This window comes from Staurois parvus, unplaced genomic scaffold (assembly GCF_062004578.1).
Source record: "Staurois parvus isolate SC_StPar_1 unplaced genomic scaffold, SC_StPar_1.0 ptg000006l, whole genome shotgun sequence".
In the NCBI taxonomy this organism is placed as follows: domain Eukaryota; kingdom Metazoa; phylum Chordata; class Amphibia; order Anura; family Ranidae; genus Staurois; species Staurois parvus.
In genome coordinates, this window is record NW_028317802.1 from 12,505,256 (window position 1) to 12,519,057 (window position 13,802).

Sequence of the window (13,802 nt, forward strand, 5' to 3'; positions counted from 1 at the left end):
TAATTTCGACACTTTTGTTGCAATGTTTGCTGACTTCAGTTTTAATTTCTTTGCAGGTTCCCATTCACTTTTTGGTTATCGCTTCCAGGTGAAATGGATGAAGAACTCCATAAAGAAAAAACTGTACTTCAGGGCTCTTCTAAAGCCTCATTCCAGTGTCCCTCAAATGAGCTTAAATGTGGAACCTGCACCCAGTGGTGTGGAATGTCTTCGCCTCATCTGTGACCATCTCGGCCTGGGTCAGCCAGTATACCATGTCAAGTTCCTTAGACTTGGCTCATGTGGATGGTTGCGGTTTTGGTATCATGTAATCATACCAAACTATTGTGATCCATTTACTGGATATGCCTGGTTGATTGGTGACCAACTCATTCCCACTGACAAGTATGAGCAATCAAAAGAAATTGCAGCATTAAGGATACTGGCAAAACTAGGTGAGTGGTAGGTGAAAACCCAAAAAACACATAAAAAGAATAGTGTTTTTTGATTATATAGCCGATAAAAATGTTTTAGGTTTTCATCTTTCTGCCCTACCTAAAAGCAAACCCATTATATTGGAGCTTAGCAATTTTTAGATGTGGTATGTGCATTCATTTTCTTTAAGTGATCCAGCCAGTAAATCTGTCAAAAGAACAAGCTTTTACAGTTACAGGGATGAGACAAACAATTTAACAGTGATGTGGTGCTTACAATGATCAGCTTTTTATGTAAATCTTGATCCCAAAAAAGAAACAAAAATTGCTGTAGCTGCTTAAGTGTGAGCTGAAGTTTAGCTTCAATGTAACTAAATCTGCTAGTCCATCTAACACTCCCCTCTCGACTAACGAGGCTTCTTGCCAAACATGTCCCTATGCTCCTTCAACCAGAGTGGCGGCATTCTAAAACAAGAGATTTTACTGGCCAGATCACCAGAGGGGAAAAGCCTGCAAAAGAAAACTAATGTAGCCACCACGATCTAAATATGAGCTGCAATATTTAAAATTTTTGGGTTTGCCACTTTAGGAATGAAATGAAAACCCTTAATACATAACTTTTTTCCAAAAGTGTTCTCAGTCTCGTCACATGACGTATAGGGCCTCAACATCGACATCATCTGTGTTTGCAGATGCAACCATTACTATGAATTCTATAATTCAGATTTTAGTTGGGCGGTAAAATGTTGGGGAAAATGCTATTTCCAGTAATTTTACAAGAAAGCATAACCCAGGTTACTCATAAAAGCCAATGTTTTCATACAGCAAGACTAAAATGGCTGTATGTTATGGAAAAAGTATAATATTGGGATGTATCTGGGCTACACACCAGTGGTTCTGGATGCACAGTTGACCAATGGGTGAAAAGGAATGATTTTGTATGGCTCTACCCACTAAAGGTATAATCCCTTATTTTAAAGATGGGTGAAAGAATAAGACATGGGAATACCTTCTGTTCTAAGAACTTTACTGTGCTACACTTCAGTAATTTTGCCCAACACTGTTACTGGCTCAACCAAAGATATATTCACCTTGAAATACAAACCTCAAGTGTTAGGATACCCAGTAAGTGTTATCTTTTTGGTGGTGCTTTTTTTTTTTTTTTTTTTTTTTGGACCTTATTTATATATACATATATATTTTTATATATATATATATATATGATAAACATGAGTGAACAGAAATGTTTGCGTGAATGGTTGAACAAAAATTACCACAACAAAAATTAGCTGGATTCCTGCATATGGGATTGGGTTGACTGCATTATATTTTACAGGCTTGTGATCACACAAATACAGCACTGAACAACATTGCACATGCTTGCATAAGGATCAAATGTTGATGCAATAAGCACAAATGTTATGCAGCCCATCCTATGTCTTGGCAGTATTAAAGACAGTCACAATTAAGCCCAAGCAAGAATCTTTACAAATATTTTGGAATACACGTTCAGGTTTACATGAGAAATTTGGTATTTGCCAGTTTAGCTTAACTCCTTCACGCTGGCCGCATGCAAATGTGCGGCCTCCCGGCGTCTGGGCCTAGACGCCGAGCGGCCACACATGTGCGTTCATGTAAGAAAAAACATATGTGCTGAGAGCACGCACCTTGCGCGCTCCCAGCACACATGTGAGGTACTCACGTAAAGGTCCCGGTCCGCTCTTTCGATCATGTGACGTGACGTCACGGCGGCCACATGACACAAAGCCCCGTCCCTCCTGGCGCAGGAGGAACGCTTCACGCCGGGACTATCCGGCGTGAAGGGGTTAATAGATTCTAAGTGCTACAGTTTTAGCAAATCTCCCCCAGAGTGCTCTGGATTGAAACAAGTATACAATATGGGATATGCTTTGTTCACATTACATCCCAGAGGTTTTCAACCACGTAAAGATGAATCAAAAATAGTTTGATGCAATTCAAAATTCTGCACAGAATCTACCTTACCCCCTGCATGACTGCACAGGATATACTCTACTATCCCTGCTGATTGTTAGTGTGCGGCAGCCTCGGTGAACTTTATCCACATTTTGTTACCTCCTTATTCAAGTTTTCTGGACATGCGTCACAGCCTTTGTTGCCTCTGAGTACTATAAAAGTACCACTGATGGATGTGTGTGCGCTGAGGCTGGTGGATACTCTGGTGTTTCAAAGGGCTTCCAGGCTTATTACGGTTTTACGCAAGGAAAGCAATTGTACTCAAATGGAAATCTTCCGCTCACTCAACTTTTGGAAACTGTTAACATGGCTTCCCACTCTGTATGGTTATCCATTTATCTAGACCAGGGGTCCTCAAACTTTTTAAACGGGGCCAGTTCACTGTCCCTCAGACCGTTGGAGGGCTGGACTATAGTTTTAAAAAAAAAAAACTATGAACAAATGCGGACACAGTACAGGAGATGACCAGAGACTGCGGACATACATCGGCGGCGGGAATACTGGGCCGGCCGCTCCATAAGACACAGACATTTCCCCCCAAGTGTGTCTTATGGAGCGAAATAGTGCCCCATCATTGGTGTCAGTGGGAGGAATAGTGCCCCATCATTGGTGTCAGTGGGAGGAATCGTGCCCCATCATTGGTGTCAGTGGGAGGAATCGTGCCCCATCATTGGTATCAGTGGGAGGAATAGTGCCCCATCATTGGTGTCAGTGGGAGGAATCGTGCCCCATTAGTGTCAGTGGGAAGAAAGTGCCCAATCATTGGTGTCAGTTTGAGGAATAGTGCCCCATCATTGGTGTCGGTGGGAGGAATAGTGCCCCATCATTTGTGTCGGTGGGAAGAATCGTGCCCCATCAATGGTGTCAGTGGGAGAAATAGTACCCCATCATTGGTGTCAGTTCGAGGAATAGTGCCCCATCATTAGTGTCAGTGGGGGGGAGGAATAGTGCCCCATTATTGGTGTCAGTGGGGGGAGGAATAGTGCCCCATCGTTGGTGTCAGTGTGTGGGGGGGGGGGGGGGGGGGAAATAGTACCCTGTCAGTGGGGGAAGGGGATAGTGTCTGTGGGGGGGAATAGTGCCCCATCATTGGTGTCTGTGGGGGGGAATAGTGCCCCATCATTGGTGTCTGTGGGGGGGAATAGTGCCCCATCATTGGTGTCTGTGGGGGGGAATAGTGCCCCATCATTGGTGTCTGTGGGGGGGAATAGTGCCCCATCATTGGTGTCTGTGGGGGGGAATAGTGCCCCATCATTGGTGTCTGTGGGGGGGAATAGTGCCCCATCATTGGTGTCAGTAAGAGGAATAGTACGTCATTGTGTCAATGGAGGGGAATAGTGCCCCGTTATTAGTGTCAGTGGGGGGGAGGAATAGCGCCCCATCGTTGGTGTCAGTGGGGGGAGGAATAGCACCCCATCGTTGGTATTGGTGACACCAATGATGGGGCACTATTCCTCCCACTGACACCAATGACACGCAACTTGCTGACCCCTGCTCCAGCCTAGGTGCTACTGCAGCCAGCATACCTGGTTGCAGCAGCACCATAAGCACGGCACACTTACCTGTCAGCTGTCCTTCACTCCAGCCTCACTCGATGTTCGCAGGGCCGCTCGGCTCCGCCTCCTTGCAGGTGATTGGCCGCCTGTGTGCCTTTCCTGAGCTACAGTTCTGGCGCCCAATCACCGGTGAGGAGGCGGAGCCGAGCGGCAGGAGTAAGGGAGTGGCTGAAGTGAATGAAGGAGCAGCGCTTCCTGGACTGGATCGTCGTGGGACTGGGACCGGAGCCAGGTAAGGTACAGCAGCCCCCTTCCCGCCCCTGTACTTAGTGTCCCGCCCCTGCCGGCGGGCTGGATAAATGGCCTCGGCAGGCCGCATGTGGCCCGCGTGCCGTAGTTTGAGGACCCCTGATCTAGACTGTCCCAAAAATTCCATAAGGTTTGGGATATCTGGGTAGAATTCCCATCCCCTAATACTGCCTCTGATTGACCTGTTAGTAACTAAGAGTATGTTTTGATGTGACCCCTGTTCCACCTGGGTTGCCATTGCTCCATGATGTGGAGTGTATGTATTTTTTAATCCTTCCTGGCTATGAATCCTGGGTCTTTTGATTATTGCTCCTGTGAGTGTCCTTACGGGGTGGTTGAGTGCAACCTTTTGTGTAGTGTTGGGTAATTGAGTAGAGTGGTTAAGTTGAATCAAGCCTGGGAATGCCCAAAAGGTTCTGTTTAGAAATTCCATTTTAAATGTCAATAGAATTAAAAAAAAAAAATATCAAGGTCCCATGGGCTAGATGACTGCCTAGAAAATATTGTGTTCTGCTTTGTGGTTCATGCATGTGTGTATATATGTATATATAATAAACTTTTTTTTTAAGTGGCTTTTTCTTTGCACAATCCCTACATAGTCAATTTTTTTTTTTGTATTGCAGGGTACGTCGATGACTAGTGACAATCGCCTTTTCAGGATCTGGATTTTATGGTTTTTATAGCGTTGCGCAAATATCTGTTTAATCACTGTAGAGGTACTTGTATCTAAATTGTTCTTGTTGCACTTGAAGCACAAATGGCACATAACTACTTAAACTGGACTAAATTTCATGACACTACCTTTGGTAGGAGGTAGTGACTAGTCATGGAGAATAGACTTTTTGAAAGCCATTTTTTCAGTTTTTGCACTTTTGTTAAAACAGTGTTTATCACATTTTGTTTTGCACCTGGCACTTATATTTTTCAGCTTGAAGTTTATCAGTTTTTATAATCACTTTTTTTTTTTTCTTTTGCATCTTAATGTTTTAAGACTTGTTATGTAAATTTTATAAAATATGTAATACTAGATAAAATGTAGTAAATGTGTTTTTCTTACTGTTAAGACCATGGTATTTGGTATAGGAGATGGTATCTAACAGACCTCACAATGGAAACCTGACTGGGTAGTGGTTCTAGAGTTGATTAACTAAAAGTAACCTATACATTTTGGGTTCCTTCTTCAGTTTAAGTGGTTCTAAAGGCTTAAGTTTTTTTTACCTTCATCCATTCTATGCATAACCTATGTAGCAGCCCCCCAACACTTACCTAAGCCCCATCATGATCCAGCAATGTCTGAGAGCCTCAGTTCTCAGTGCACTCACTGCTGATAAGCTAAGGCAGCAGTGGGAGTCATTGGCCTCATGCTACCAGTAGTTACTGACCCTAGCCAAATGCAGAACTACTGAAAAACAGTCGGAGTAGGAAAAAAGTCAGCCTCCACCTGTAAAAACCATTCCCATTTTGGTAGTTCTCATTGTTGCCCATCTAGTGCACCTGTTAATTTCATTAACACCAAAGCAGCTGAAACTGATTAAAAACCCCCTCTGCTACTTAACTGACCAGATCAAAATCCCAGGCGTTTAATTGACTTGATGCTATACTCTGATTAAAAAGTGTTCCTTTAATTTTTTGAGCAGTGTATGTTAAAGTACCACCTTGCTGCTGGTCATTTTTTTTCATAATTAGTTTGCTTTTATTTTTAGGGTAACAAATGCCTGCCTTTTATCAAAGCCTTTCACCTACAATATTGATACAAAACTGATGCTGGTCAATTTTCCTTAAGGGTAGGAGATATTCTTACATTTCTGATGTAGCAAAACACGTGCACACTTGTGTTTCCACATTTTAGCCTATTTAACAGTTGCATTTATTGAAGATGTACAGTGGTACCATAAACCTAATCTAGCGGGCCCAAGCAAGCTATTCAAATAGGAACCTGGTGTGAGGGTAGGATTGGGGTGAGGGAAGAGGGAAAGACAGAGGGTATGGGAGGAGATTAGGCGGTACATATAGCAGCACTCTGAGGAAGTCACGTGGATCGTGATGTAAACGCGTTAAGGTACGCACTGACATCTTTTTCCGGTGGCGCGGTGACGTCGGCGCCATTTCTGGAGGGAGTGTGGAGCAAGTGGAGCTGCATGCATTTCTTAGCATGAAAACCATGGAAACACACCCATGATATAGGAAAAAGCTGATCTTTGTCATTTTACATGTGAGTGGGCATTTTATTTATATTCATGTTGTTATTAAAACTGGATTACACTATGGAGGATCTTCTTTGTTTTTAATGGTATCTTAAACGGTTTTGTGGAATCGAGTACCTAGGAGAAGATATTGGAGGGATCTATCCATACGTTCCATCCTTTGATGATACCTTGTTGGGTGTATAAGGTCACCTACATAACTGTTTGGCCCAGTGGGTCGCATCAAGGAGGTGAGGGGCCATCTTGGCCATCTGTGGATTGACCGCTCACTGAGTGGCACTGTGATCACCTCACGGAGTTTTGTTGTGATTTTTCACCATCATTGGCATTTATGGACTGCTGCCCATAGTATTCATTTTATGCGCACCTAACACTGAATATTTATTGTGCATTCTATATGTGATATTTCCATTTATCTCATTTGTATTTTAGTATAGGTTGTTAGCGCTGCACTATTTTTTGTGTTTTTACAGATAGCAGCACGTTGTTCAGGTGCTACAAAAATCTGTGCCTACATCCACCCAGCCCAGATTTTATCAAACTTTTCTGGACAGTTGTGGCTTATGTACACAAGTTTATAGAGAAGAGGCGCACCATTAATTGCTACCTTCCAACCAGAGACCATGGGTGGGGTTGGCAACTTCCCCTTGTCTAGCGTAATAAGTTGAGAAGATGACAAACAGCTTACTATGCTTGGGTGCCTCCACAAGATTAGTAACTCCCAACAGCGGTATCAGCAGGTCCATTGTAACAGACAGGTTACCAACTGCATTGATAATGTCCAATACCCCAGTCCAAAAGGGATGCAGCCTCAAACATATGGTTAAACGTGCTCTCAGCCATATCACAGCAGGGATATGCCGCTATTCTGCAAGGATAAATTGCAGCCAGTAGCTGAGTATAGTATACTCCAGGGGTGGGTAACACTGGCCCTCCAACTGTTGTAGAACTAAAAGTCCCATGAGGCATTGCAAAACTGACTGTTACAAGCATGACTCCCAAAGGCAGAGGCATGGTGGGACTTGTAGTTCACCAACAGCTGGAGGACCACAGTTGCCCACCCCTGGTATACTCTATGGATACATTTCAATTGTATCCCTCCTGTGATCTATGCCACAGATCGCTTTATATGTTGCAAAAGGCAGTTCTTCCAGTCATCCGTCAGGGATGGATGCTCCGCTTGCCATTTACTATAGCGTGACTCCAAGGAGTAGTCAGAGGGTACAGCAAAGAGTGGAGGGAGGACAAAGGTTTAGGCAGGTCTTACTTTTATCAAACTTTCTAAGGGGTCAGTTTGTTTAGTAGGGGAAGATGAAAATGTAGCTGTTGCATGGCGCAATTGTAGAAACTGTAAAAATATCTGCTTAGGCAGGCTGTAAGCGTGTTTGAGCTCGTCAAAGGAGAAACACCCTGAGGCATGTCACAGTATTTTATTGCCATACCAAGCCCACACAGCAGGATCCGGCACCATGTGCGGATGAGTAAGTGTAGGGTTGCCCCAGAGTGTGTGAGTAGGTGGTATTTATGCCATATTGAACACTAGGCTGCCTCCATACTGTCAGGTTTGTCTGCATAGGGTAGTAATGGCAGAGTTAGACTTCCCCCTATAAAAGCCCAACCGCCGTGTTCCCAGGCTGGGAGAACCACCAGCACACTGTAACGAAGACAGCTGCCCAGTAGTACAGTAGGAGCTTGGGCAGTGCCAGGCCACCGATTGACTGGTAAATGTAAGGTAGATCAAGAAAGTCTAGGAGTTGCAGGTTAGAGTAGTTTAGGGGAAAGAGGCGTCCGGTGGCAAATGTGTTCAAATAAAGATAATTGTGTGGTCAGGTCTTTATCGATGGGGGTTGATACCCAGTGCTTAATTTGTAAGTATTGGAAAATTTCTGAGGGAGGGACTTGATGTTTGTCTCAGAGCTCTGCTCAAGTGTAAACTGAGCGGCCTGTAAGAAACGAATGAATACAGTGAAAGTTGTGAGATCCACCCCTGGAATGCGGTAGGTGATTTGAGGCCAGGTGGGAACATAAGATTACCTACGAGAAGAAGGAGAGGTAAGTGATGGGAGATTAAGCTGCTAGTGTATTTTGTGGAGTCCAATATTTGCAATGAATGGGCCATCAGGGGGCTGATAGATGTGGGTCTGGATTTTCGGGGGAGCCACAAAAGTGAAGTTGATGAAACTGGGTGGCAGGAGAGCACTTCCAAAGTAACCCATACAGGGACCAATTGCGCTGTGGACAATGAGGATAAAGGTGCGATTTGAGCTTCTATGTAGAAAGAAGTTAGGAACTCCCAGGCCTCCGTGTTTTCGATGTGTGAGCATAGTGCTTTTAGTGATCCGATCTTTTATTGGCCCATATAAAATGTAAGATGTGGTTTTGGAAGGATTTCAGCGCATAAGAAGGGGACTTAAACAGGTAGAGTGCGGAATAAATATAGTAGTTTGGGAAAAAGTCCTTTTCACCGCATTCATCTTGCCCATCCACGAAATGGGTTGGTGTGCCCAGGTGGGTTTTTGGGGAACTAAAAATTGTGGGGTATAATTGGCTTCGTAGTGAGTATGGTATGAGTTTGTAAGATTAATCCCCAAGTATTCCAGATGTTTAAGGGGCCAGGCAAAATTTTAATTGTAATTTTTGTTTCAGCAACTTCACATCTGCTGCGGGGAGGGAAACGTTAAGTGCTGAAGATATACCTTCATTTACTATTAAACCCGATATGGTGGAAAATTTGGTTAGAATGGGGGGAAAAAAGTGTGGGTAGGGAGGTGTGTGGTTGGGTCAGCGTCAAAATTGGGTAATCTGCGAATGCACGAACTTGAAAAGATTGGATGAATGTGACGCCTTTTCACATCTGGGTTGGTTCTGATAAGGCAAAGGTTCCAGGGCTAAAACAAAAAGTATTGGAGACAGAGGGCATCCCTGGCGTGTTCCTCTTTGGATAGGAAAGAGGGAGGATTGTCTGGCGACGTAACGAACTGTAGCAGAGGGTCCACGATAGAGGGCTTGCACCCAGGATATAAAAATAGGTGGGAAGCCCCATTTTTTAAGGCATAGTACATATATTCCCAAGAAAGGGAATCAAATGCTTTGTGTATGTCCAGATTCAGAATCATGCCAGGTGATTTGTATTGTAACAAATGGATAACTTTGTGGGCGTTTTCTGAAGCCTGTCGGAGGGGGGACAGTCTGCTTGATCTTTGAGAATGAGATGATGCAAGAGTTAATTTGGGTAGCGAGTATCTTCGCAAAAATATTGATATCAATATTTAGTAATGAAATTGGGCTGAAGGTATGGGGATCATGGGGGTCTTTTCCATGTTTTCAAAGCATCACTATTTGAGCCACAGTGGATAACTGATGAAAATCCATATGAGCGTAGATGGTTAAAAAAAAAAAAAAGTTGGTTAAGTGAGAATCAGCAAATTTTTATATATATATATATATATATATATATATATATATATATATATATATATATATATATATATATATATATATATATATATATATATCTCGATCGAAAAGCCGTTTGGGTCCAGGGGTTTTTTGTCTTAAGTGGTTTTTTTTTTTTTTTGTTTTTTGGCCGTGTGGACCTTTTTTAGGGCGGTGATATCTGCTTTCAACGTAGCCACCATGGAGGTGGAGATGCACATTCCGGAAGAGATCCACAAACTCCGTGTGGAGGCTGCAGGGACTGGTATAAATTGGAAAGGACTGTGGTGAAAAGTGTCCATGATTTTGGAGGGATTAGCTGTGGTGATTTTGTTAGGGAGGTGTAATCTAATCGGGTTGGTGTTGTGTGCGCTTTGAGAAGATTAGCTAGCATTGGTCCCGGTTTGTTAGCGCAAGTGTTAAATTTGTGTCTTGACCATCTGAGTTGTTTCTCGGCTTTATCGTGGAGAAGGTTAAGTTCAACCTTGGTAGCTTCTAACTGTTTGCGTAAGGAAGTAGTACAGGATTGTTTAAATTGGGCTTCTAGATGTGTTAAGCAAGAGGATAGAAGTGATACTCTAGATCAGTGGTTCTCAACCTGTGGGTCGCGACCCCTTTGGGGGTCGAACGACCCATTCACAGGGGTCCCCTAAGACCATCAGAAATCACATTTCCAATGTGTAAAGAGCAGCTACTGTGTAGAAAGCAGCTGCTGTGTTGAAAGCAGCTACTCTGTTAAAAGCAGCTACTGTGTTGAAAGCAGCAGTATTGGAGGTAAAACGACACTCATGAATTATAATTACTGGGTAAATAATTTTATGGTTGGGGGTCACCACAACATGAGGAACTATATTAAAGGGTCACGGCATTAGGAAGGTTGAGAACCACTGCTCTAGATTCTTTCTACAAGAGGCGATTTGTATCAGTTTCTCTGTGTGGCTTTGTGGGCTTCCCATAGAATTGTAGGAGTTGAAGCTGAGGTGAGGTTGTCTTTGAAGTAGGTTGGAGATGGTCTTGTATGGTCCCCTGCACCTCGTGGAAGGGCAATATGGAATCCTTAAGACACCAGGAATAGTGTTGAGTGGAGGCCCAAGAGGTGAATGGTCAGATCATGGGGTGGACAATATCTTAACGTTGAGGACATTGGGGAGGAGAGCCGGGGGAATGAGTGATATATATGCGGTAAAGGCAATTGTGGGGTGCCGAATAATAAGTGAAGTCCCGCAGGCGGGGGTTGAATTCCCTCCAAGCATCTACTAAATTGTGGTCAGATAGTAGGTCTGTGAATTTTGATTGTGAAGTAGCTTCAGATTGGTTGGCAAGGAGCAATCTGTCTATTCAGCACCAGGTTGTTGTCACCCATCATGATTAGGGCACCCTTCCAATGATGGGAGAGTACCTTCAGTGAGAAGTGAGGTTGGTGGGTGTTTGGGGCATAGTTGACTATAGTCACTTCCACGTCAAAAATTGACCCCTGTAGTATTAGATATCGACCTGTAGGGTCTACAATTTAAAGCACACATGTGAAGGGGGGGGTTTTTATGGAATGCCACAAGGACGCCTCTCCGCTTCTCAAATGTTGCCTGTATACCTGGAGGTAATTTTTATGGAGGTACTTAGGGCAATAGGAGATGGGAAATCTAGTTTCCTGGAGCTCTATAATGTGGGCTCGAAGGGAAGTATAATAGGTTAAGGCACTTTGCATTTCCTGAGGGAGTTAAGCACTGTACTTTGTGGGGAAACTTAAATTCGGATGTAGCCATCATGGTGGGTGTAAAGTAAGAGAGTGACGGGATCCAGCAATAAACCATCTTATGTTGAATGTAATATGTACAGGTGCCTCAGTGTCCTGAAATGAGAGGGAAAGTTAAAAAAAAGAATAGTGAAGTAAGACAGAGGAAGCTAGACCACAGGGCTGCCAAACAGAAGATTTTCTAAACAATCAAGGGCAGCGTTTACACAGGCTGCCATGGATGGAGGGGTCACTGGTAACCCAGGCACACATTTTGTATTCATAGAGCCTCTACCCTCCCCCCAGTAAATAAGTGTTCAGGTGCCAGACGTGAAAAAAAAGGAAATAGAGGGGGGAGAAAAGGAGGATGTAAGAAGTGATATAATATCATTACTGTAGAGAGGCAGGGAGTAATCTGCCACATGGCCTGGACCATGAAAAGCCACAAACCACCAGGGTGGTGTAGAGACCATTAGACCAGGACAGTTGAAGATGGGAGGTATGAGGTAGATGTGATGAGGTCCCACTGCCCACAGTACTTTTTTTGAGCACAAGGCCGTATGGGTCACACCCAGCTCTGGGCCGTGGCGAGGAGCCCCCAGTCTTAACCAAAAGGGGAAGAAACAAAAGAACCTGAAAGGCAAACAAAAGTATGTTTTGAGTTCAGAGGTTCAGTCGGAGACATTCCGTCTAAGGGTGTATCGGTTCTAAGTCGGATGAGACCATTCGAACTTAAGGTGTTCCAAGAAGGGAGTATCGTCCAGTATCAGTCCTCTTACAGGACCTCTGGTTGAGGAGCTTGCTTGAACTGTCTAGGTGACGGTCGTCGTCTGCGATGGAGTGGCTCCCAAAGAGGAGTAAGGAGAGGTTTGTGGGGTGAGATCTGCGAAGCTCATGATCTGGTGGCAGAGGGAAGCATGAGTTGTAATCTAGTGAAAACTTCCTGAGCTTCTTACGAGGTATGGGAAGCTCCAACGGTATTTAATGCGTTGGCTTTGTAGTACCTAGACACGACTTCAGTTCTCTGTGCCTCTGAAGCGTTTGTGGGGTGAAGTCAGAAAATATTTGCGATTTTTAGGATTGGAAGGTCAAGTCCCTCTTAGACCAGGCTGCTTGCATAACAGCCTCCTTAGTTTTGTAGAAGGCTTGATGATATCCCATGGAGGACCTTCAGGTTTTTAATGGGCCAGAGCTCTGTGAATTCTAGTCGTTCAATTGGGGTACCAAGAATGAGTTCCTGTACCAGTGACTGTTGAATTTAAATCCTCTACAAATTCCGGAAGGCCTCTGATTGGAAAATTGCCTCCCTTCTTGCGGTTCTCGAAGTCTTCAAGTTTTTGTAAAGCAGAGGAGAGGTCTAGTTTCATCATGTCGAGATCTTGTTCATAGTTATCAATTACTAGAATGGCATTGTCCATTTTGTGTTCGAGGTTGTCAATTCGGGAACCTATATCTCTGATTTCACGTGTAATCTTAGTGGTAAGTTGTTCTGTGGCTGTATTCAGTTCCTTTTGAAGGAGTTTGAATTTTGCAATTAGGGCTAAGTCACGGAGTGCCATAGCCTTAGGTTCTTCTTTCTGTACTGTTAAGAGTTCATCATTAGACGAATCTAATAGAGAGCCGGTCTCTTGGGAAAGACAAGGGTATTCAGGCGAAGATTGCGGCAAGGCCATTTTGGAGTGACATCTTTTAGTAGGGTTAGCCTAAGTGGAGGCAACTGTAGATTTGGTCGCCTTGGCCAGGGTAGCTAGAGAGTTCTTCCCCATGGGGTCACCTCCCGGTGGCCAATGTGGGATAGTGTAAGCAGCTGCTCAGTATTGCCTTTCTGAGGACCCAAAACTACAGGTTCAGGAAGGGGCCTTCAGTGGGCAGAGTTATGGACCACCAGATGTGTGGGGGTGTGTAATAAAAGGTAGGCTGTGGTGAAATGTACACTACCCCCTAATGGTGCTGCCAGGGGTTCAGAAAGTGTTCAGGGTTGCTGTAGTGGCCCAGTAATGGGGACTGGGGCTAATTTGGGGGAGTGTCCAGGAGGGCCTGTGTAGATCTACCTCCTCCTCTGACTGCAGCAGGATCCTGCTTGAAGGTTGTGGCCTTCTTGATTTTCGTACGGTCTACCAGGCCTCTAGGAGTCAGGAGGCCTGGGACTGGCATAGGAGCTCTTGCCTGGAGTGTGGGACGGGGGCGGCCAACAGTGGTGAGCGGCTGCAGGGGACAG

At 44.3% G+C, this 13,802-nt stretch overlaps 1 protein-coding gene across 1 annotated transcript in view; it reads left to right on the top strand.

Annotated features, from left to right (window-relative positions):
* DND1 (DND microRNA-mediated repression inhibitor 1) overlaps nt 1–4,853 on the top strand; it is a 33,011-nt gene extending 28,158 nt beyond the window's left edge. Inside the window, exons 4-5 of the mRNA XM_089666972.1 lie at nt 57–434; nt 4,837–4,853. Of these exons, the coding sequence (XP_089523098.1) occupies nt 57–434; nt 4,837–4,853 (395 nt within the window). The remainder of the gene's footprint in view (nt 1–56; nt 435–4,836) is intronic.
* Nucleotides 4,854–13,802: the final 8,949 nt, after the last annotated feature.